General features: G+C 30.3%; 1 protein-coding gene across 4 annotated transcripts in view; it reads right to left on the reverse strand.

Moving 5' to 3' along the window:
* Positions 1-1,970: 1,970 nt before the first annotated feature.
* LOC144839828 (receptor-type tyrosine-protein phosphatase N2-like) overlaps positions 1,971-26,588 on the reverse strand; it is a 109,883-nt gene continuing 85,265 nt past the window's right edge. For all 4 annotated transcript variants that reach the window (XM_078695365.1, XM_078695362.1, XM_078695364.1 and 1 more), the window contains 10 exons: positions 23,109-23,324; positions 19,147-19,335; positions 16,429-16,576; positions 15,793-15,866; positions 15,217-15,294; positions 14,845-15,036; positions 14,197-14,291; positions 7,366-7,419; positions 6,800-6,938; positions 1,971-4,929 (listed from right to left, as the gene is read on the reverse strand). In XM_078695365.1, coding sequence (XP_078551491.1) covers positions 4,858-4,929; positions 6,800-6,938; positions 7,366-7,419; positions 14,197-14,291; positions 14,845-15,036; positions 15,217-15,294; positions 15,793-15,866; positions 16,429-16,576; positions 19,147-19,335; positions 23,109-23,324 — 1,257 coding nt within the window. In that variant the 3' untranslated portion in view covers positions 1,971-4,857. The remainder of the gene's footprint in view (positions 4,930-6,799; positions 6,939-7,365; positions 7,420-14,196; positions 14,292-14,844; positions 15,037-15,216; positions 15,295-15,792; positions 15,867-16,428; positions 16,577-19,146; positions 19,336-23,108; positions 23,325-26,588) is intronic.

Below are 26,588 nucleotides of genomic sequence, written 5' to 3' on the forward strand. Positions count from 1 at the left end.
ATAGTTTTTAACATGCAAGATAAAAAATTTAATGTATTTGCATTAACGCAAATATCCTTTGTAATAATAAATATAACTTAATATCCTTTGTAATATAACTTTATTTGCATTCCGGATATAGGCCTAACCAAGAAAAAAAAGGATAAAACAAAATAGACAAAAACCCATTATATGTCACTTCTTGTTACGAAATAATTATCAATTTACGTGCAACTGTGGTAACAATGAAACGCCGACTACTACAGTACTAGGACGTTATGGGGTACCTGGATGGGGTACCTGGATGGGGTACCTGGATGGGGTACATGGATGGGGTACCTGGATGGGGTACCTGGATGGGGTACCTGAATGGGGTACCTGGATGGGAATCTCTGAAAATACTGTTAGTTGAAGGGTTATGTAACACACTCATTCTGATCTTATCTAAACATTAGTTAACTTAGAAACAGGCCATACTAAAATCAATTGTGAAAATGTTTAAAATGCATTTTACAATACATGCGGGAGGCATTGCATTATGATCGTTATAATTAGCCTGCTCGGCTTCTCCACCAACTTGTTATAATTAACCAAAAATATTCAGACATGTTATATTTTGGTACCGTTCACTTTTATTCTACACTGTATATCCGACTGGTTGCATCCATAGCGGCTTGGCGGCAACTCATCCTTTACGAATGCATCCCATCTTATTTTTGAACATATCAACAGGTGAACAAATATGCAAATAAATCATTTTGCGTCACATACAAAAGACCATTCGTCACAATATTATTAATAGGCATGTTCATTCATATTTCGGCACAAATAACACCAAGGTGAATCTGAGAATAAAAATAAGACCCCATTTACACTTCATCGACGATTTTTTTTAGCTCGCAATGTGTTTACACTTACCGAAAAAGCCGGCTTCGGTCCGCAACTTTTGTCTTTACACTTGCTGTTGGCTCGGAGGCGGCCTCGAGCCAGCCTCGGGCTCGCTAATACCTGAAGTGTAAATGGGGTCTAAGGTAGAACTTTTGACAGATAAGGCCTTCGGCTATGTCAAGTTTGTAAGTGGTGAAGCATTTGATTTAAGTTACGAAACGGATAATTAAAAGATCACAACACTTTAGAAGGTTTTGAAATAATGACGCATCAGTTTTACCAAATTAACGGACGTTTCCCCCTCAATGACATGGCCTTTTAAACCCGTCCACTTTGTTTCTTGTTATGGACAATCAGGTGATGAAATTATAAGTCGGAACCACTAAGATCTTCATTACCATCGTTAATAAAAAAAGGTCACTTTAAGAGAGCAGAGTAATTATAACGAGAGTATCCTAATTGTGTTGATCTATCACGTCCCTATTAAACCATCTATATTATTTCTAATCGATGTCTATGAATCATATCGTCTTTTCAGTAAATAAATATTAAGTTCAAGAAAACACGTGGCGGACAGTGTCGAGTAAAGTGTCCGTGTGGTTAAGGTAGGCGCCGAATACCATTATAAGGATTTACTGGAGGTCCGGTATAATACGACTCGTGTGCCCTGATGAATCCAGTGCATATTTCGGAGAAGTAAGCAGTTACTCTCTCCCTCAGGTGTTCTGGTTCACCTCAGTCCCTGTCGTTCGTTGTAGACACTGGCTGTCGTGGGCCGCAGAAGCAAGACCGGTTGTTGCGAAAGGTAGGCCGCCTATAACGTCAGTGACGGATCCAGGGCTTTGAAATAAAGGGCCTGTCAGGTTGTGTAAATGGTCATAAGAAATAATATAAATTCTATATTTTATTTTCTGTTTACCGTTTTTGAAACAGAACATTGAACGCGAGAGGGCGGGACTTTTGAATAGTACATTTAACTCGAGGGCGGGACTTTCGAACAGTTGGTTAAACACACTGTGAGCAGGGATTTTACAAGCAGGCATAGGTCTACCGGAGGTGGGTGACGTGGGAGAACAGAATAAAAAAAACGTATTAAGCCATGGTTACTTGCAACACAAATACACCGTTTATTACACAGATCTAAACAAATTACACGTGTCTTAAATACGATACGTTATACAACATATTTAAATTACATGTTGGTATCTCATCATACTCTTTCAACAAGTAAGATTTTAAGACGATTCGGACCACTCTCCATTGTATAGCACATTCCCATTCAGAAAAATACACATTTTCATATTCATATAATTCTCAGTCAAAATATAACTAAACATATATAATCGCACACTTGGTGCTAGTACACTTGTAACTAGCACACTTGTTACGTAACGGAATTCAACACAATTTGTTATGTCGGGGGAAAGGAACAACATCAATGTTTAGTATCCTATGTTTACTAGGTGGACGAACAATGAACCTTAGCATGCGACTCACAAGTTTTATCGTCACAGTACCACACGTTCTAGATTTTACGGCACAGTTTATATTTCCATTTTAATAATCATTTCATTACTTATTAATTTATTTCATTATTATTCATTACAATACATAAATGGGATTCTTGTTTTGTTTCAGTAAAGGTTATTGATATAAGGTACTTCACTTCATCCGAAGTATTATTTAGATTTGAAACTAAAGAAAATGTGGATATCAATACATAATAAATAAATATATTTTTTCTTGTCCTGATGATTGGCGTTATTCAAATGTTTTGAACTCACTTTCCGGTTGCTTTAATTTATCGTTTAATTTAAAATAAAATAAGCAAATTTTGCTTATTTTATTTTGTATCTCAATCGAAATCCATCCACTATTACCCACAACGTGGTAATATTTTCAGTAATTTATCTTTGAATTCAATATATATATATTCTCCAAAATATATTATAGTTTATGAATATTATTCTAAATTATTATTATTTAGAATATTGTTGCATTGATTTATTTATGACAGACATTATTGTAACATAATAAATATACATGTATATGCATCTTTCTTAACATCTCAAGTTTACTTAGTTTACTTTAGGAAGAACTTGTAATAGAAACTGTGATAAAATACACAGATCTTAGAGATACTAGGTCTGAAGCTTGAACGCAACGACGTAGGAGCAATGCAAGAAAGTTGACCAATCACAAGCGACGACTCGGATGACCCATCGCGTCGTGATTGGTCAATTACCTACGGTGTGGTTACGTCCTTGCTCTAGTAATATGCTCGATCTTAATGACGTACTAGGCCTAAAGGTAGCAGAATATAATTAAGAGTATTAAGCGCCTTTAATGCCATTGGTTTGAATGATACATACAAATTAAAATGACGTCTTGTGATGGGAAGTAGTCCTACAACATAATATTTAGATTACAATTGTGTGTAGATTTTGCTTCAAATCAAAGCTCATTTAGCAAACTATTAATGGAAAATTTAGAAAAAAAATCTTTCATTCCCCAGTTTTACTGTTAACGAATAGATATTAATGTGTTAATATATGATAATGCTCTGAGGCAATTTTCAACGGATATTTGTTTTACGCAAACTTTTTAGATACTGTATTGTAAGAAAATTAGAAAAAGTTTGTAATTATTTTCTTATAGGCCTACTTCAAGAATTTAAAATTGTATATTTTTTCTCCTCCTGATTTCATTTTACATGATTTTAATTAATTTTAAAAGTATTTGTTTACAGAGCTATAAGTCTGAAATCTAGAATTTATAGATAAAGTTGATTGCTTGCCAAAAAATGTAAAAAAATTGACAATTCATTCGTGAAAAAAGAGATTAAATCAATCATTAAATTCTTTCTTAATAAATAAGTATATACACGCCTGTATACTATTCCTGTAGTCAAATTTATAATAAATAGTTATAATTCTGAATAAATTTATACTGATTTAACTATTTTTTTTATCAATACAAAAAATATACCACAAATTCATATCTTGTGTCTCGGTTATTGCACAGTGATTTAAGCCTAGTTTAAAAGAGGCAATATTGGAATGCTGAAAAGTAATTGCAGAAGTCTAATTATATAATGTTAATACACTATTAAAAGTATATCTTACTTCAGATTATTAATAAAATAAAGTTGGTATATATTTTAGGTGGACAGTTCACTATAAGCAAAAAATATATTTTGTTTAATAAAAATAAAATATTGTAAATCATTTTATATTGTATTTTTGGTGGTGAAATTAGTTCTGTGCGGATTAAAATATATTTACATTAATATTTTTATATAATTTTGAAATGATATTTTACAGTACATTTGTTTTTAAAAACAATTTAGGAATTTAAAAATTAAAATATAATTATGAATATGATTGCTTTTTGTTTTTTTCAATGATTTTGTTGTTGCAACAATTATTTATATTTAGATTTATTTATATATTAATTGATATGTTTTGGTCTTTATGACATTTTTTCCCAGCACACATTCAAGATCACCAATTATATTAGGAGAAACAAACCAAAGCATTCAAATTCTCACATGAGGCTTGGGTAGTGGCGATAGGCCATACTGACCACAGCCAGGATTTGGACCCAGACACTATAGGATATGATAAAGAAGCATGTCAACCACAGACGCCACTGGTTTATTTCTGTCGTTCTCAGGCAAACTGGAAGTATTTATCATTAACAGACGACAACGTTTAATAATAATTATCTTCAATTTGTCACATTATTTCATAAAATAAGAATCCTTTTTTTTAGATAATTTCTCTTTTTTTGGTTTGCATTCAAAGATAACATACAAACTATGTAACATATTAATTCTATCAGCAATGGTTTTCCATATTTGGACGCATTTCTGTTTGATAAAATCAAACCAGTGCGACAGCATGTATACACACATATCTATGACAACAGAATTCAACAATGTCACGCTTCACTGATCGGGTCGTTCGGCCGTCTTTAAACGCAAGTCTTTTACTGAGGTATGGCTTTCAAAATGGCATTCACTTCATCCGCTACAGCAGTCAGGACAAATTCAAATTGCTCCTACGGGAATGAAACAAAAAAATACATCAAGAATGAGAAGAAAAAAATAAATATATGTAATTAAATATTTACTAAAGTAGAACCCCTCCTTTGGGACACCCCTATATTCGGGGGACACCCCTATATTCGGGGGACATCCCTATATTCGGGGCACATCCCTATATTCGGGGGGCATCCCTATATTCGGGGGACATCCCTATATTCGGGGGACATCCCTATATTCGGGGGACATCCCTATATTCGGGGGACATCCCTATATTCGGGGGACATCCCTATATTCGGGGGACATCCCTATATTCGGGGGACATCCCTATATTCAGGGGATATCCCTATTAAGTGGACACTTTACTGTGATACAAATGAGTGGAAATATATTATGGCCAACACCTGAGAAACTTTGTTGAGTTCTGAGATGTTTCCATAATAGTGGTTCTACACCATATATTCTTTTTTTTACCAACTTCTCAATTAACAATGGTTTAACATATTAATTACTGTATTAGTTTATAAAATATTCTTTTATATCATTTTCGGCATAACATTTAGGATATCAACTTTGTTTAAGTAAGCTTGTTATTGATGTCCTCATTCTATTTTAAGTCAAAACATATAGACTGACCCAACCCCAGATATTTTTTAGTTTTGAATTATACTGGTGCTAGTATAGTACATAACCTCTATTAATGGGACATCCCTATATTCGGGGGACATCCCTATATTCGGGGGATATCCCTATTAAGTGGACACTTTACTGTGATACAAATGAGTGGAAATATATTATGGCCAACACCTGAGAAACTTTGTTGAGTTCTGAGATGTTTCCATAATAGTGGTTCTACACCATATATTCTTTTTTTTACCAACTTCTCAATTAACAATGGTTTAACATATTAATTACTGTATTAGTTTATAAAATACTCTTTTATATCATTTTCGGCATAACATTTAGGATATCAACTTTGTTCAAGTAAGCTTGTTATTGATGTCCTCATTCTATTTTAAGTCAAAACATATAGACTGACCCAACCCCAGATATTTTTTAGTTTTGAATTATACTGGTGCTAGTATAGTACATAACCTCTATTAAGGGGACACATTCAGGACCAAACAAAGTTCCCCCTTAATAAGGATGTCCACTGAATAGGCTTGTCCCAAAGGATTGGCTCTATAATTAGAAAATGATATATGTTTTCTCGTTTGTTGAAAATTCTGATGAAATTAGTTTAAATGCAACCTCATTGATTTAATTAAATTTTTATTTTAAACCGCCGGTAATTATGGGCAGACGAATGACTATGTCCAGGAATACAAATATGGTATTATGAATTATTTCCTATTTCCCTATCTTTATAATGTCACGTAACCGTAGACAAAAACAGCATCCTAAATCAATTCTGCTAACAAGGCAAACTTCATTACATTTAACAAGATTTAATATGTTTTAGCTAAGAATAGCGCATAAGAAAACATCATGAAAGAGCTTGACAAAACTGTATTATTGCAGTCATGATTTTATAACAGCACACTTATTAAGTGGACACCTTTAGGACTCAAAGTGTCCCATTATTATGGGTTTTTCTGAATAGGAAGGAGGTATTCTACTATTAGTGGTGCACTGAATGGGAGTTGGGCGTAGAGTTTTAAAACATATTGTTCGTTTCATAGGAAAGTATCGCTTTAATAGAGATTTCCTCTGAATAGAAGAAGTTCTACTGTTAGGTTATTAAATACTAATACTGTAGTAAAATTGCCGGTGGTAAATCTTTTTTGTGAGAGGACCCATTTTAATTGGCAAACGAATAAAAATGGGCCGCAAGTTTCATATCCATTGAAATTTCACTATTGACTGATTTATCATGAGGTACTTTACCTTTGTACGAACCATCCCAGGGCGTTGGTCTCGTACATGTTCCAGTGTCGCAGCTAGGTCAATCTCTTTCGCTCCTTTGATCATCCTCGTCAAGGTCATATCTATGAGACAGTAGGTGCCTGTTCTTCCTATACCATCACTACAAAATAAGAATATTTTATATTAAATTTAATATGAAATTGAATAATAATCAATGAAATGCCGGTCAACGTCATTATATACGTACTATTATACTTTTAAGAGACAACAATACATAATAACTGCACTATTATAACAAAGCTCTGTTATATATGATTATAATGCATTTATACAAGGGTTTTTGTGTAGGCCTACTTGTAATTTACCAGTGCTGTGAGGTCCATGCTCCTTGGGAGCTAATGGGCATATTAAACCTTAATGTTCATTCTCATTTTTAGCAGTAAATCTTCAATAGTAATATGAAATAATGTGGCATGTGGGCCATCTGTTGATAACCAACATAAACATTTTTAAAATGGTGCTTTAAAATCGAATTTCCCCACAAAAAAAATACCATATATGGTTTTGTCATAAAATAATATTCTCACCTGCAATGAACAACGATGGGACAACATCTTCCTCTGTAAGACTTGTTAACTTTCCTACAAAAAATCAAAACAATACATAAATAATTACTGATAATATGCTTTATTATTTTAAAATTATTTTACACTATCACCTAAAATATTGCTGTATAAAAAGTTATATTACAAACATACAAGAAAGTGGCAGTTAAAAAAAATATGAGTATTTAACGTAAAGTAAGTACTGTAAATAAAAAAAAATATTCCATTTGTAAATTATACTGAATTTATATTATTGCGAAGGTGGAACCAATCATTTTTAAAGCCTGTCTCTAAGGAAACCTTGTTCTAGAATACTTTAATTAAATTATTCACTACTCCATTTAAAATGAATTCATCAATTTTGCTCTTTATTTCGGGAAGTAAGGGAAAACGAGAATTAAGTAAGAAGCTTTCTTAAAGTCTTCAGCCAACTGGCATTCCCCGATGACTGTGTGTGTAGCGAATTACCGAAATGAAAAATTCAAAACACATGTGTGTCGTGGTTGTGTAGGGTTATCTGTTTGACGTTTTATGCGTATGTTAAAACACGGATAGGTTATGTTATCCAGATCGTTCCCAATCTGTCACTTCCCTTCCAGATTCTAAAAAATAATCTCAATGGTACATATGTTCTTGCGAAGAAATGGCTTATAAGTAAAAATTGTCTCGTTTAATTCAATTTTAAATTAAAGAGTGGATACACCAATAATGATAATAGTAAACAAATTTTAGATTTTTATTTAATTTATTTTTTTATAGATTTTTATGTTTAACCCTCTAGTTATAAGGTTGAAAAAAAATTATTAAATATTATTATATAAAAATTGTTTTCAGTAATTGTTTTTCTTGTTCAACCGGTGAGTTGTAATTTATCACATGTAAACTGTATGCTATATACGCTGTGTGTACACTACTTGTTTACAATATTGCACCCCATATGGCACTCATTGCGGGATCCATCTTTTCGCGTGTTGGAATTCATTTATTTCTGTCACAGAAATAAGATATTTATTTTTTTCAATGGATTATACTGAACATGTAGATTTAAGCATGGTTATTTAGAGATACTCTACACCTAATGCTTGATTTCCTCAAAACAAATTCAATTATCAATTTAATTTGCATACAATTTTATACTAAACGTGTTACAGACTTTTCAATTCGATAGTATAATTTCTTAGAATAAATCAAATTAGCAGTTTACTTTTTATGAAAATTCATTTTTGAATCGTTTCCAGAAATCAATCAACCTCCCTGTGCGCTGATGGACATTAGAAAGCGTGTGTACAAGCATATCAGAATTACAGTAACAGCTGGGGTATCTATCTGTCTTTATTTAAAAAAATTTTTACAAGAATCAAAATTCAGTTGATTGTCAGATATTATACAAATAACGAATGTTTATGAGTGGAATGGTACAAATAATGCCATGAAGTGAACGATGAAAGGTTATATTTCAACGAGGCGAAGCCAAGTTGAAATATAACTAGCTAGAAAAAAAAACTAAAAAGTTTTAAAAAAGTACTATTTAACGATCATTAAATAGTGAGTACTATTATATATTTAAATATAAATGTATAAATATACAAAACAACACATGAATTACTATAAAATAAAAAACAGAATTTATCTTTAAAAATTATAGAACTGACCAGCAAATTGTCTCAAGTGATTTGTATTAACTTTGCATAATTTCCTTGTTTATTAATATGTGCCATAAACTGTTAGTAAATGAGTCATATCTTTAATTATTTATTTTAGAGCTATTTTATTACAGAGATATTATATACATATATTTTAGGCCCTGTTTTTTCTGCTGTGACAATACTGTGTAATTGATTAATACACGCGTGACATAATTAACACAGAAACATTTCACTAACAATACATTTTATATAAGTTTTACTTTAGCATTATGAGATTTCAAATTGTGCATAATCACTAGTATTGTAAAATTAGCAACAATGACTAGAGGGTAGACATGACTGTTGGTCATGGTGTATTAGTCAGTGCTAATTGCAACACAGTTTGATAGTCTTCTCACCGCATTTCATATCATGATTCATTCGTTTCATCAAACAACATTAGCATAATTGTAACGGGCAAGTTCTAATTGGCTAAAACAATTAACGCTCATTTCCAGATAAACGCACTTAGTCCTTCGGAATGACCTCGAGGTCATTGTGTGGGGAAAATACCAACTATTCTTTTGTATATACAATATTTGGTTTTAGAAAAACAAAAATATCTTATTGGCCACCTTCCAAAAATGTGATACTTAAAAATTGATATTCTGAATCATGCTGTAACCTGCAACTGTTGTTGTACTGTTTAAAAAAATACAATAGAAATATCACTATATATAGTGTATCTCTTATACTAAAGTTTAATAGATGTAAAAAAGAAATTACTATTGAATGGAAGGAATTTCTTTACTTTTAAACTTGAATTAAATATTGAACAGAAACGTTTACAAAAATTAACATAAAAAACCCCAATAAAACATAAAAGAAAAACAAAGAATATGAAAATAAATATATAACTTTAATAGTGATTTTAATCTTAAAAGTTGGTTATTTATTTGATTTTGTTTACTTTAGTTTGTAACTTTCATCATTCCAACAATGGAATAAATTAAATCAAAAATCAAATTTACTCTAAGGACCAAATCATTTCATCCAAATTCTTCCTACGAGATTAAATTAAGACTTCTTTGTTCCTGAACCTAATCGTTTCTCTATGTTTCTCTGTACAAAGAACAGAGACTACTGGTAAATATCAATGGTAAAAAAATGTTAATTTGCAAAAATAGTTCACATAATAATGTTAATATTAAGCAGTACCCCGCTTTATTCATGAACTTTCGTTAAAAAATAGTTTATGATTTATCTGGGTTGATAAAAATAGGCATCTAATATCATTTAATATTTCATTAAAATAACCAGAAATCTCACTTGCGTCATCGTATTATTAAATCAACCATCCGAAAAAGTCTTGCACTTTTCTTAATTCTTGCGGTGCATTTCAACAACGCAAGATGTTTAATTATGTAGAATGATCTAATTCTGTAACGGACAGTGAATGTCACGTGTTATTGTATCAAATTGACCTGGTCGAATAAAATGGGTCACACGTCTCAAATAATCATATTAAGATGATGGATCATAGCTAGCTCGTGCAGCCTTTTTTTGTTCTTCAACTTTAACGTTTGAATAACTTAAGTAAATTTGTTAATTTGAGCTGCATTATATTAAACATTAATAAAGCACATTGATGATTTTATAATGATTATACAAAATTTGAAATATATGATAAAAATATTTGATAAATTATACACTCAATTTCAGTTTTCATGTAAAAACAAAATGAATAAAAAACGATCTAGACAATGATGACTTTTTATTTAATTATTAATTCTAAAATATAATTTCATGCAGAGCAGCAGATTCACTTCTTAGTCAGTACTTTCTACGAATTGATGACTAGTTGGAGACGCCAGTCAAACACAGTACCAAGTTGATTTTACGACTATTCAGGAAATATCTCACGCAAAATTTCAGAGTTGTTAATGTAACATTATGAAAGAGAATATTTGACATAGATAAGACAATTTCGTTTTCGAGCATTGAGATCTTCAATTGCAGATGTTAGTTTACATGACTTCTTCTTCAATGAGATTTCTTTATCTTGTTTGAGTTAATCCAATGCAGAAGTGAAACCATCAAGCTGGATGTAGAGCGATTAAGAATAAAACAAAATCCTTGCAATAGCTCATTGTTCGCAATTTAATTGGTTTTTTAACGACCGTATAAAATTTAGAACTAATACCCAACTAGTGTTCTACTTGGAATAAAATATTAAAATCATTGTAGCACCAAATAAAATGAAAATGTACTTCAGTTATATGATATTAAAAACACATTTATTTAATTTTTTTTTCTAAATTAAATTATTCATTGATTTTAGCAATTTAATTTTGTAGGGGGTCAGCAACTAATCTCCTTATACTTTGCATCCTGCACCTCGACTCCAACTGTCTGTTTGTCCTCTTTCCCATATTGATACAGTAATTATCTAAATTGATCCTGTTTATGAATTCATGGATAACTGTTTATTTTCAACAAGAAAACAGATAAACAACACAGACCTGTGTACTTTTCAACAACAGCAACGCATGTTCGACAAGAAGCAGATGACACAATGGATGGCTTTCCTTGATGATCGTATCGTAAATAAACGGGTGATGAAATAGCATTGAAAAATATGCTTAAAAATCTCATTAGTAGACAACCGCTGATAAAAGTTGGAAAGCAAAACCATAAAATGTTGCAAAAAATACACTGTTGAAAACAAAGCAGCTCTTGAAAATCATTGGTAAAATCGTTAGTAAAATTGTTAAAAGATGATAATGATGAAGCAATCAGATGTCATTGATGAAAAATCGTAAGCACACTCGTAAAGCGGATGACATTACATAACGGCAGAATCACTTTTGTGACTATGCAACTGCACTATGGCAGGGGAAAGTTGCACAAGCACAAAAATGACTCCGACGTATGTGCGACTTGTTAGTACGTAAGTGCGCCATGTTAGTGTGTAGATTCCCGTTCATTAATGCGTAAGCTTGTTAGTACATTCTTTTGCATCGTTACTTATTGTGAACAGATTTTTCGTAGATGTTCTCGGGTTAGTTAGTTCAGGCAAGTAATATTATAGCATCAGGTTAGATGTTTCAGATTAGGGTGTATGATTGCATCAACTTAGCAAATACAGTATGTTGCGTTAAGTTAGTGTATACTTTTCTATAAAACTATTGCACCATGTTAGAGATTACTATTGCCCCATGTTAGAGAATGCTATTGCATTATCCTAGATATTACTATTGCATCAAGTTAGAAAATGCTATTGCATCAACTTAAAGAATGCTATATAATTGCATCATTTAAATTTGATTCAGATTAAGGTGTATGGTTGCATCAAGTGAGTATATACTATGTTGCATCCAGTTAGTGCAAGTTAGAGATTACTATTGCAATAAGTTAGCGAATGCTATTGCATAAATTGGATTTCGAGTATACTATTCTTGTATCCTGGTTGATCTATTTCGTGCAAAAATTTATGACAAGTTAACAGTTCAAATCTCAGAATATATCACAGCAAACATGTTAAAGCAGATGAGGCAATGTTAGTTAATTGCTTGAGAATACCACTACTGTACCTTATTGCCTAGATTAATAATAATTTATTATTGCGTAGATTAATCATTTATAAATTATTCTTATCTAACAATATAAAGCAAGCATTGATGACATTTATTTTCCTTCTTTAATTAATTGTTGATTGCCATTTACCTGACTGTATAATCACTTTGTATCCAATAGTGTATTAGTATAGTTTATATATAGATGACAATTTAACTATGGCTATAGAGACTTTCTTTGACTAGTGGCACGGAAGCAGCAGAGCATAACACAATTATCTACTTATCTTTATGAATAATATTTCTTTTTATATTAGCCATAAAAAAAAAAACTATGATTAATGCAGACTTTCAATTAGTTATTATTAATAATATTGCTATTGCATTATTAAACAATATTAATATTAATCTTAACAAATAAACAAACGTATGACAATCTAAAATTGAGGGCAGTATTGTTGATTCATGAAAACTGAGGGAGGCTGAGTTAGTTGTAGTCAGTCGCAGGCTAATGTCTTATAAAATGCCCACATTAGCCGTATTACCTCAATGTGAGTGGCAGGTTGTGCCATAAAAGTGAGTGTGGCCCAGGGGTTGAGTGTAGAAATGGTCTGTATTTTGGAAATAGCACTGATTATCTAAGGATATATGGCACGCAACAGCAGATAGATGTATGTGTACTAAAAAGAGGGTTCAATATAATGTTCTGGCTAATTATTTGTAGGAGGTATATAAATCTTTTGTGGCACACACAAGAATGCCGGAAGTTATGATAATAAAAAAAGGGCTAATTAAGCCATGATTTATTGAACTTTGAACTCAAATCAATTTAAATCATTTTTTGACAAGAAGAAACAAAGCGATTGTAATGAGAGCTAAAGAAAAAAACGCTTTAGCATTTGAACATTGATATATGTACATTCATTAGTCATTCTTAAGCAAACATGTTAGTAGTAAGTGGTCATTATGGTAATGAAATATTGCAAAGTTAAACAACTAATGCGTTGTTCATTATTAACTATAAGTAATGATCAATATCATTTTCAGTATTAGTATATCATATTAATATTTGTATATAATTATATTGGTATTTATAATATGTGAAGATGAATAACTAACAAAGTCATATCACATTTCTACTACTACTACTACTACTACTACTACTACTACTACTACTATTGAATATGCACATAACAAGCTCATCACTGATGGAAATATAGGAGAACTATAATAATAACATTCCATTTTCCAATCAATGGTAATTCTCTTCTTAACACCATTAAAATTAAACTACTGGTTATGATTCGTCTTCTTAGCACCATTATAAGAGATAATTAGACTACAGTTATAATTCGTCTTCTTAACACCATTATAAAAGATAATTAGGCTACTGTTATGACTTGTCTTCTTAGCACCATTACAAGAACAATATTAGATGTTTGATTATTAAACTGATTATGTTTTAATATTAATATTGCAGCGTCAAATATATGATTAATAACGACAATAAATATTTAAATATAACATTTCTTGTACAAACAATATTCATAGAAAAAAACTCTTTTCAAACATTAAATGTGTATTTATTGTAATAAAAATTTAAAGAAACTAACCTTCTGAATTCGAGTAAAGGTCGTGGTGAAACCGGGATACCGTTGTCAGGCCAGGTCAGATAATGGAACTGGGTAACAGTTCGTGTTTCGTTAGTCTGCAAGAAAAAAAGCTACATTAGTACTAAAATTCAGGATTACCAGAAATATTATTATATAAATTCTTAAAGTCAATATTCTCTCTCTTAGGAACTGTTACTCATTCCACATTTCTATTTTAACTTGTCACTCGCAAACACCTAATGGCGAGATAGTCCACTGCTTGCAGATAAACAGTGAGAAATTGAGGAGCTAGGCCTGCTGATTATCTGCTATGACAGCCCAGTTGAATACATCTATATTACATTTTCAGGGCAGAGCGTTACTCTCTACAGTTATTATAGCAAACTCACAATTAGGCCTACACACATGTTTAAACCATATTTAACAAATCAAGAATAAAAATATCTAGCATATAGGGTATTCTCTCTTTGAACCTTATAGAATTTAAAAAGAATAATAAATATTGTGATGGATGGTGGTGTTTCTTTTTAGTTGTGTATGAATTTTTAAATTGCTTTGTGCTGTATACTGTTCATCTAGGAGAACAATTTTTTTTAAAAAGTAGATATAAATAAATAAAATACTTTGGCACAAACATATATAACTAACCAATAGATTTTTAAGGTAGAAGCTACGGACAAGATAGTCATCACACCAAACATGTTCAGAGACCAAGTAAACCTCGTAGTTGTTGTAAGCCTTGTTCTCCTCCTCTGGCCAATATTTCTCACATTGAACAATGTCATTCTCTGCAGGTCGGGTCAAGTTGACTATTACTACAACACCCTGTTCCCAAATCATCTGTAAAGTTATATATAAAAATATACATCAAAAGAACTCTGTTTCCCGTGCTACCTCTAAAGCTCTGTCTACACTATCAAACTAGTTTGACAAAAATAACTTCCAAGTAATTAAAAAATATTTGTTTGGTTCTGTTTCTAATTAATGCCACATGTAAAAATACAAAAAGTTGTACTGTACCTCCCAGAAATCAGACATGGTGTTTGGCAGTGGCGCTTGGGTACAGATGTATGCAGGTGCACGTGGGTCAGAATCCGTCTGTGGTCAAAAATAAAAGAAACGTTCAGTAATTAAAAACTTATAACTTCTTCAGTAACAAAAAAGTGAGATCTGGTGTAATAAAACTTAAAAACTGCACAATGGATTGAAATAATGTATAAAGATCTCTTTGAAAACAGAGTGATTTAAAAATTGTCAGTTGGTAATAACAGAAGAAATTGTTATAACATCCATTTTAGATAAAAGTATAAAGTAAAACTGTTATAGCGCCCTCTAGTACAACAATCTCTGAAAAACTACAAAAACACGTAATTAACAAAAAAAATTCATTTAATTTACGAACTATTTGTAAGAAATGCTCTTCAGATTTAATGTAGCGCCCTCTATTGTTTATGATAACTTATAATTGAGTATCACAACAGTACTGCAAAAACCCAATATTTTGTGGACCATTTAAATAAAAAAGATAATAAAACCAAATCAATTAAGACTGGTTTTTAATTATAAGTTTCATGAAACTGGAAAAATAATACTTACGATAACACTTGCATTGACGTAATCCGAATGAGATGGGTCAGCACTCTCTTTGAGTATAACTCTAGTATGGTCATCTAAAAATTAAAATAATAAAATGTATTTATTTATTTGCAATACATGATTTTTTTTATAGAAATAGTTTAGATTCTATTTTAACTAAATAATATTTAGTAAACAATATTAATTTATGCTTTAATAAAATACTCATTAAATGTACAGTATATCCTCTGGTATAATCCCGCCCACCTAGAACACAAAATTGGGCTGACTTTGGGGGTGGGACTATACCCGGGGAAACCCTGGTTCAGGAAAAAAAAATTATTGGTAAGGATTTCTTGTCAAATCTCACCTGAACTAACTAGAGAGAGGCCTACATCCAGATCAGAAATACTGGGACTATACCCGGGGATAATGCCCATTTGTGAAATCAGACATAAAGTAGGAGGTGGGATTAAACCTGAAAGGGGATTATACCCGAGGATATATGGTAATAGAAAAGAGTATTTGTAATATTAAAATACACAGATTAGTGTTAGTAAAAATAATGTGGGTGTGGTGATATTTCCGCTAAGGAAATAAAATCGTGGTGTTGTTTAATTTAATGAATATTTTTAAATAATTAAAGGCGTTACTTACATGGTAACACATCTTCAAATCGGTTTTTGGATAGATTCTCAGGCAGTTGTCCGACAGTAGTGAAGTTTGGTTCCGCTTCGTAATCAGACAGCGCGTTCCATTCTTCTGTCAATCTGTCCTTGTTTCTCACATGGTCTTCCATGTACGCCTACAAAATATAGAATACACATTAGCTATTTCTTCTTCAATGGTTTTATGAATAATTGCGCCACCTGCTTATTTTGAAAGCTATTGTTTAATGTTGAGATATTTTATACTTTGGCTACTGTAATTTCCTGGCATCTTACATCCTGTCAATGGTGGATCAATACAGACGCGAGTTAGTTCAAGTACCTTGTATACAAATGCATGCGTAAGGTTTCAGTTGAATCACGATAGGATATGCATACCCATTGAGGTATTATATATTCTAGTGAGTCAATAGACGGTAGCAAGTGAAGCGACAGTAAAGGCACTCATCAAAATGGCCATCATATAATAATTCATATCAATATTATTAGTAATATAAAAAAATTATATGATACTGTAAATCTGAACAATGTTTTTTACAGTATACTGTACCATACAGTACATTTTTAGTATTAAATCAATTAGATTTTTAACGGCAATGAAATGAATAATTTGTTTGTAAATGTCAGGTGAGATGAACAGTGTTTAATGACGAATAGCGAAAAACATGTTTGTACAGATTTGACAGAATTGCATCAAAAGCTGATTGGCTAATTTTTGAGTCTGTATATAAACTGAAATATGAATCGCGACTATTTTTATAGATAGATTTATCGTGTAAAAATTTTGAATGATTTTTTTTTATTTCAGGGTATAAGAACTGCTTCGGAAATTGGCAAATTTGTATTGAAATATTTTTCAGTTGAAAGAAAGTATAACAAATAATCTGTAGGTTCTGTTACAAATTCAAGGCAATTTCCAATTTAAACAAGATTTTTTTTAATCTACACAGAAGCAGATTTCTAATTTATTGTTGGCTCTGCTAATGCACTATTTTTCATCTTTTTTTTTCTTGTGAACTGGGTTGTAATTTGAATTTCTTCTTTACGTAAATATTGTAAGTGCAATGTAACATAACAGATAAATTTGAGTATCTTGTCAACTACGAACAGGTGGCGATGAAAAAAACACCACCACCTAATAATATCACATGATGCATGGCGTAAACGAATACACGAAACGAGGATTACTGTGAGGCAACGGAATGTGCACTGTATCATTAATTTATGTTTTCAAGGTTTAAAGTAAGATGGATTTGGAATCGTTGTAGATTACATTACTGTATACGACCGAGTATAATCCCAGAGGTGAATGGTTACGAAATAATTTGGTGAACATTACAGGGTGGGATTATTCTCACATTGCATTAACAATGTGTTCAAATTTAGTCTAAACTAGGTGGTGGCATTACACTCGAGCATGTTAATGTCAAATTTATATGGCGCTTTTAACAATACAAATTGTCCCAATGCATGAGACAATACTAGTATCATACAGTATTATGGTACTGTAGTAATCCAAGATAAACAACATTGAAAATTAACATTCTTTAATATACGGACAATTATTGGTGTCATATGTATGATTTAACTGCAATTTTCAATAAAAAGCATTATTTTTAATATTAAAAAAATCAGGGTGTTTGCTTTGATTGTCACAATTATTTTCTATTTAATAATGAAGTAATAATTGTACTTTACATCACATTTGTGTCAAATAGTGTTGTAATGGTCAAAAGTTTATACAATTACATTAATTTATACAATTTTCAGAATAATTTTTATAAAATTATTCTAGCTTATTTGTTGGTTAGAAATGTTGTAATGAAAATATTGTTTCACCGAAAAATGTGACTTCTTGAGTAATGGCTTTGATAAGCTAGAGAGTGATTGTGTTTTTATTAATGGATGGTAGAAGTGTAATTTACGAGTATTTTAATTGACTCATTTATATTCGCAATAACAGTTCCTTAATACATGTATACATCGACCGGCACCAGTTTACACAAAGAGCAGAACGCTGGCAAGATACTTGTAAACAGATATTAATTACGTTTATATACAGGTTCGCATCAAAAATGAACTTGTAATTGACAAAAAATGCCTGCAGTACGTTTACGATTTTCTTCATCGCAGAAAAATAAATCCGGATACAGTCATTGGTTATTTTCTTAGAAGTATACAAAATTTATGGAGCTATTACTAATTTCCAAAGTATTTGAAAAACAGTTTCTTATTTTCAACAAACAATAGTGGGCGCTATGGTATAATCAATCAACATACGGTACTATAGATGTTTATTAGCATATACGTACATCATAAAATTTGACTTGTGCGAGCTATGTAAACATATCCAACCGACAATATTAAATTAACTAATGTATACCGCATCTTTTAGCTTACTATTTGTTTGCAACATAATGAGAAGATGAGGCTATTACAATAGATTCTAATGGTCATACGGTAGATTGTTTTATGCTCAATATGCCTTCACGTTTTTATTTCAATTAACTTATTTCTGCGTATATTTTGTTATCCAAAACAGATGTGTACATAATTTTTCAGAGAGAAAATATTTTCCAAAATACATTTTGTTGATATTTATTTGACAATGATCATGATTAGTGTGGCGCTGTACGTGGGCTTTCTAAAATTTATCCAACAAACCCCACTGAATATTAGTTTTGTTAGAATCCAAAATGAAAATTACCAGCACAAGATGTCCAGTTGAGATGTCCATGTTGGTTTGAACCGGTTCTTCACTCCAGGATGAAGTACTACTTCTGCTAGAGCGCGATGGACTGGGCTGGGCGGTATCACTATGCCCGACACTACTCATTCTACTCAACGGCTCTGGTTTTTCTGCATTTTTACATGCCATGCGCTGCCGACATAGATCCTAAGAAAACAAGAAGAAAAGCATGAATAAACTTAAACAATGATAATATTTTGTGGCAAAAGAATGTTTACTGCAGTTTTACAAATTGATATGATGATGATGCTGTATACGGTATGACCGGGGAAATTAAAGTGTAACTCAATCTAACAAAGCATTAATAATTGAATTTAATATGAAAACAAATATTTTACTCTATTTAAACAGTAACTTTAGTAACATTATTAAACAAGATAGAACTATTATTATTTTTAAAACCTAAAAATGTTTATCTTGCCTACAGTTTAAGCATACCTTCAATTGGCAAATATAGATAGTTGCCAGATTAAAAATATTAGATTTTATTTTATGGCATTTACATAAATATATTATCTGGCTAAAAATTATTATTAGGCTAAAAATTACTATTAGGCCAAAATATAAATTTTAAAAATAGGTGATACAAAAAAAATATAATTACCACAAAAAAGAGAGAAAAAAACAAGCCAACACAAGAATTTGCTTGGGCAGTGGTAACAAATATTAATATTAATATTAATTTGACATATGGTTTTTATTTTATATTTAGAGCAAAGAAATTGAGAACAATGCAATTAGCAATGTTAATTATATTGTGCGTTCTTTTATCTATCCATTACTTCCATCTGTTCCCATAGTGCTATTAATAATGTCCTTGAATAAAATGCATGAAAATGCATTCTGCATAATTAAACAGCAGACAACAATTTGCTATAAAAGCTCGTTTATCTATAAAGGTTCTGTGATTTTAAGTAATTTGTTTTTTTCATTTCCTCAAAAATGTTAATCTATTTTAATTCCAAATTTACTTTCAATATATATTGTTCCCTTGAAAAAATAAAATAAAAATATTCCTTTTTGACTTAAAAAAAAAGATAAACATGAAAAAGAAACACACAATTTCAAGAAAACCAGTCCATTGTCTGTCAGAAAATAGTTTTTTTGGTACATTTAACTGTTTATTTTGTTTTAAATCATTTGTTTGTTAAGTAAATAACTAGATCTACAAAGGCCTATTCAACACATGATGTTATTCATCTTTATTTTACATATTTTAGCAGAAAATATCTGTAACTTATAGAATAATACTACAATGGCTGTATTTAGGTTTAATCTTATATTTTTAATTATTTTTTTCTTTTAATTGTTTAATATATTGTTTTAATTTAATATATTTTTGTATTTTTTTCCGTTTTGTATTGTAAAATACGAGAATGCGAATGCCTCCGTTTTAAGAACGTGTGTTGCTGATTTACATGATAGCAACCCCTGAAAACTTGTTGCAGAAAGGGACTCGAAGATGGAATATATTCTTGAACTTATATAAATAAAATGAAGTTGAACATAAAATATCGCATATACAGTATTTTTTTCGAAATAAAAGATGAATGAATGAGTATAAGCGCGATTAAATTTGCCTAGTGGAAACCAGCCTTTAAGCTCTTTCTACACTATCAAACTAGATTGACAAACAAAATGTGATGTGCCCAAATATGGTAGTAATATGCAAAAATATGGTGTTGATATGACATCATCATGTCCATATATGGATATGGGCACATCATATTTTTTTGTCACATAAAGTGTGATTGTGCAGACAGAGCTTGCGAATAAATTTTCCTAGTGGAAACTAGCCTTTAAACACAATACAAAAACCACACCCATGATTAATTATTAGAATACCATGAGAGGTAGATTAGTAAACTATAGCATCAATCACCTAGTCAACAAAATCACTTATTAATTTTGCTTTGTATCTGATAAATGAATGATATTGATTTTTTACAATACAATTTGCTAAACCATACGGGAAAGTACTTACATTAGCAAATTCATATCCATCTCTGGGTTATTAAATTTTCTAATAATCAAAAATCATTCTAGTGTAGAGATTTTAATTGAAACTAATGAATGGTAGTCAGACAGATGGAAATATATTAATGATAAAGATCTACTTTTTTTTCTACAGAATCTCAATTATCTTAACATATTTTGAAAACAAAGTTTAAACTTATCACTAAAAGAAAAATTTCAAACATATGTAATTAAAAAATGACTATGTTTAGGTAAACAAAATAAAGATGTTAAAATATATTGGAGCAGAAGGTTGATATAATGTTGTGGTTGACATTTTATTTTTTATTTAAAGGAGCGATTAATCGGAATATTGAATCCAAAGTTAAATATTGAATGTTGATTAACATTGCACGTGCAGTATTTTGTTGGAACTATTATATTTCTGTATCGCCCTCTACTACGATGTCGTACATGTTCCTGCTTGCAGTATGGAGGAATTATTTAGATGGTATGATGTATGCTTTCATATTTTTGTTAGACCGAAGTTTAAGGATTCTCTTGATAATGTTAAGATTATTATATATTTTGTTACAATATGGAATTAAACTTTCAGTTTAAAAAAAAATAATTTCCAGACAGTTTTGTATTCACTTTTTAAATTATCAATAATAATATTCATAACAATAACATAATAAATACTACCAAGTTTGATTGACACAAAATCGTAGATGTCGCAGTGAATGTGCAATTATAAAATGCCATTTATCTTTGAAATCTTGGTTAGGGCCTTGGGGGCATAGTCAAAACAAGGGGTATGCCATACAGAGAGATAAACAACTATAGGTAATTCAGATATTTCATAATTAGAGTGCCTTCAAGATAGGATCAAAAATCAAATTATACAAATATATAGAACACAGATTGAAATTAAATTTAAATGTGTTTTGATAATTTGTAAAAAAAATGTATTGATCTAACAATTGATAATTGACAGAAAACGGAATACATACAAAATGTGGTCGAATTTTTAGGAAACACTCAACAATTTTCAATAGTTTGAGATACCAAATCAGAAAAAAAAGCCTACTTTGTTTATGATTAGAAGATACATTTTATAAATCATTTAATTTTACTGATGTTGGAAAGACATACAGTAGGCCTATACAGTACTGAATAATCTTTAGAAGTATTTTTAAAATGTAATCATCTCAAAATATCAGTATCGTAATTTAAAAAAATTAAATATACTGTTTGTCTCAAGTATTTTCTTTGTTAATTTCTTTTATTGATTACCTATTGATTATGTAATCCAAACTAGAACCTTGTGTACACATTAAATGTGAAAGTACAACATGTTCAATTTACAATACAACTCTTTTATAGCATATCAGAATAAGAACTTTGAAAGCTTTTGTTTAGTGAATGGTGGCAGCTGTGTAAATGCACCAAAATGCGCTATTGTTTACTTGCCTCATAAAACCAGCTGTTACCTTTAATATTTGCAGTATTTATATCATTTTATGGAAACTTAAAAATTTATCTCCATCCTATTAAGGACCTCATGTCTGATAATGCTTTACTCTTACAATATATGGCTTCAAAAAGACTTAGAGAAAGAAAGAAATAGTTCAAGAGAAAAGAAATTAAAGAAAGAAATGGTTGCACCACTCTAACTTGGGCTAGGGGATTGTTTCATGGACTATTCCATTTAGAAAGAGGTTTAGTAGATTTTAGAACCACCATTTTCCCCCTAAAATTATACTACATTGCCTAATTAAATACATGTTCGATACATATTTGTATTTTGAAGGGGAAAAAAGAAGAAAACATTTTAAATTTCAGCTCTATTATGGGATTGCTCCTTCCCTCCTTATTTACATTGAACAAGAGTTTATAGTGTACAGAATCAACTAGAGACCACTAATGGTTACAAAATCGTCTTTATAAAAAAAATATTTTACCTGGTAGTCGACAGTCGCCTCCTTCTCCGAGACTGAACCCGTGGCGACGTTTTTAAGTTTGTCCCGTGTTTTTATCTTTTGTCGATAGCAGAATATTGCGATAACGGCGAGTAGAACGCCTAAGACACATCCAACTAGGATAAGCGTTAGAATGATCAGGGTGGGATTGTGGTTGTCGCTTCTTTCAACCTGTGGCGTATGGATCTCAGATGATACCTGAAAAATATTCGAAAAAAAAAGTTTTCAATTATAATATTATTGCTTTTGAATTCAACATTTACATCTTTATTTCATCAAGAGCACAAATTTCAACGTGGATGATGATAAAATAAAACCAAAATGAAAATTGAAAATTATGATTATTATACGTTTATGTATATTTTGTACACAAGCTATTATGTGGTGAGGTAAATTCAATTTAATTTATTCAGAATTAAACCAAGATGAGAAGAAATTATACATATAAAAAACATAAGAGATAAAAATGTCTAATCCAGTCAAAATGTACATAAAAATAAGTAATAACTTAGGTTGCATAGTTAATTAATTATGAAGGTTTTACAGAACAGAATTGGATGTAGTTTATTTTCACGATTGCTTATAGTCTTTAGAATAACGTAAAGTGTGATGGCCTTACTAGTACATTAATAAATAATTAATCTATCTCATCGAAGCTAATGAAAAATTCAAATTTAACATCCCAACAAAAAATCTTTAGCTTATGCTGAATTATTTTCAGATGTATCTCATACTGCTTCATCAGCGGTCTTTTCACTCGACGTCCTTAATGGTTTTAATTCCTGCGATTAAGTATAAATTTACGTGTGCATTATCTATTTGCTCATAGAGCCACATCGGATTAACTTTACGCTAAGTGAGTAACCAACGATCGTTGCTTTTATGACCTGCTTGCATTAATCCTAATTCGGTAAAAATATCGGCCATCTCAATCAATAACGTGAACTAAGTATATCAATGAAGTCTCACATTAGATCGATAAACCAAAAATATACAACAACATATATTAGTATTTATCATGAATAAAAAATGTATGTTTATATGATTTTCAATCGGGCATGAATCGCATCCGTTGTAGATAGTTTGAAAGTTCATTATGGACTTAGTGATCCATAAAATGACATAGAATATAAATTCTAAAATAGAAAACAAAATAGCAGATGCGATCAGAGCTAAAAATAATAACAAATCATTTTATTTTTCTATAATTACCAACAAAATACAATGTAACATCTTGATAAAATTTTGAATATTATATTGAACATTTTAATGTTTGATAAATGTTTCTTATAATTATCATAATGTTGATAATATATAATGTTTGGTAATGATAGTGTTGTTAATATATTTATTATAATAAATAATGATGATGATAATAATGTCAGAGTTTATCAAATTATCATTATTATTTGATATTGACATAACAAAATAATAGAGTCTTAATTATGTTCTTTATTGCATTTTCCTAGTAATATGTTTATTAAATAATTTAACCAATGATTTTGATAGTGTATAAATTGATAATTATATTGATGATATTGATGATAATATATTGATGATGCTAATGATAATGTTGATACTAACACACATAAAAAGATGAGTCTATTCTCCTCATAAAAAAATTGATTTAAAATGTTTTTTTTTTTTTAAACTACAGTATGTTATGTTCTATTGTATATTCAACCTTTTCTTTGTCTCTCTATTCATTGTTGTCTATCAAGGCATTGTGTGGCAAGTAGGTTTATCATGCACAATCTTGTTGTGAAATCTTTATTTCAGAATCGTCATAATGGTCAAATCAAGCATTTCAAGTGTCATTTCAGTCAAATTACTGGTATAATTTTGCTTCTTCAGATATCATATTCATAGCTGAAAAAATTTTTTTATGGAGATAAATTATAATTTTTTAAAAATATTTTATTACTAATCACAATTTATTTTTCATAAAGTAATCTTTGTAGTTCAGAATAAAAAAGAACTTATATTATATAACTTCATAATAATAACTTATGATATATTGATTAGTAATGATAATTTATGATAATATTATGTGATAATGTTTTTATCTCTAAGTTGAGTTGAAAAAAAAATGTATTGATGATATAATTATTGATAATAATTAATGAAATTGTTGATAATATTATTGATAATAATGATAATATATTAATGATATTGTTGATAATGATAACAATATTGTTGATAATATATTGATGATAATGATATTGTTGATAATATTAGATTTTTAGTTAAAAGAATAAAATGGGTAACTTCTGTCAAATATACAGTATAATCTTTGACATTCAGAGGCAAGCTTGATTGAACAGTAAAAAGACAGATTTTACCTTCAAGGTACCATAACATAAAAATTGTATATTGAGTTTGATGGCAAGTAAAATATAAACCCTACTTCAGTGACAAACCAAGATGACATTAATCTATCTAAGAATTTAATTTCAGTATTGTTTGCCACGTCGAAATCTTAAAAGCGTGTAAATCTATGACTGCAGCAGAGACAAAGGGATCTGAGAGAATTGGCGTGTTCAAAGTAATATTTCCCAAGGTATGCTCAGTTGAACTGTCCAATCGTGAATGATCTAAAAATTGAGTTATCAAAAGAAGCTTCTGATGAACATATCACTCGCTAATAATTTGCCGAAGGGTTATACGACAAGGTCGTTTTTTTTTCTCTCAACCGTCAACGTAAGAATGCTTAAAGGAGTAATTCATCAGGATTGAAAATAGCGTAATCCAAAATCTAATCTCGTACATTATACGCAAAGGTCACCGATGCAGGTCATTATAATTCAATTATGTTTCGCAAACAATCTCATGGCCTGGTTAAAAGAACGTTTAATCCTTCATATATATGGTAACAGCATGAATAGGAGGTAGATGAGTTTTTACGCATAGCTCAGATTTAACCATAATGGCCGTGCAAAAAACGACAGCTAAATCTGTACGTCCATCTGTGACTATAAGTAATCTAGAGTTTTTTGTTAATGTTCTTGATGTAGAAAATGAAAGCACAATAAATCGTATAATATGCTACTTCGATATCTATTTTCATCTAAAATATTTTAAAACTGTTTTTCTTTTATTACCAAATAAGGAATAATATCTAACCATCTCATTATGTATGTTAATTACCATTATCTCACATATACTTTTTATGAGTGAAAAATGTCAAGGCAAACAAGTTGAATAAATTCACATTTAGCCATAAAATACAAATTAAAATACATATCAATATTAACATATTAAAAATGCATTATTATACCTAAAATATTTATAATTTATTGTGTAGTTGAAAACTGTAATATAATTGTTACCTCTAATATATCCTCTTTAAATATAACAAAAAATGTATAATTAATAATAATTATTGATTTATTTCAACAATTATAATATATGAATTTTTATATATAAAGAAACTTTTTGTATCATTCAGGCTATTAATTTCAC

This window comes from Antedon bifida, chromosome 4 (assembly GCF_963402885.1).
Source record: "Antedon bifida chromosome 4, ecAntBifi1.1, whole genome shotgun sequence".
In the NCBI taxonomy this organism is placed as follows: domain Eukaryota; kingdom Metazoa; phylum Echinodermata; class Crinoidea; order Comatulida; family Antedonidae; genus Antedon; species Antedon bifida.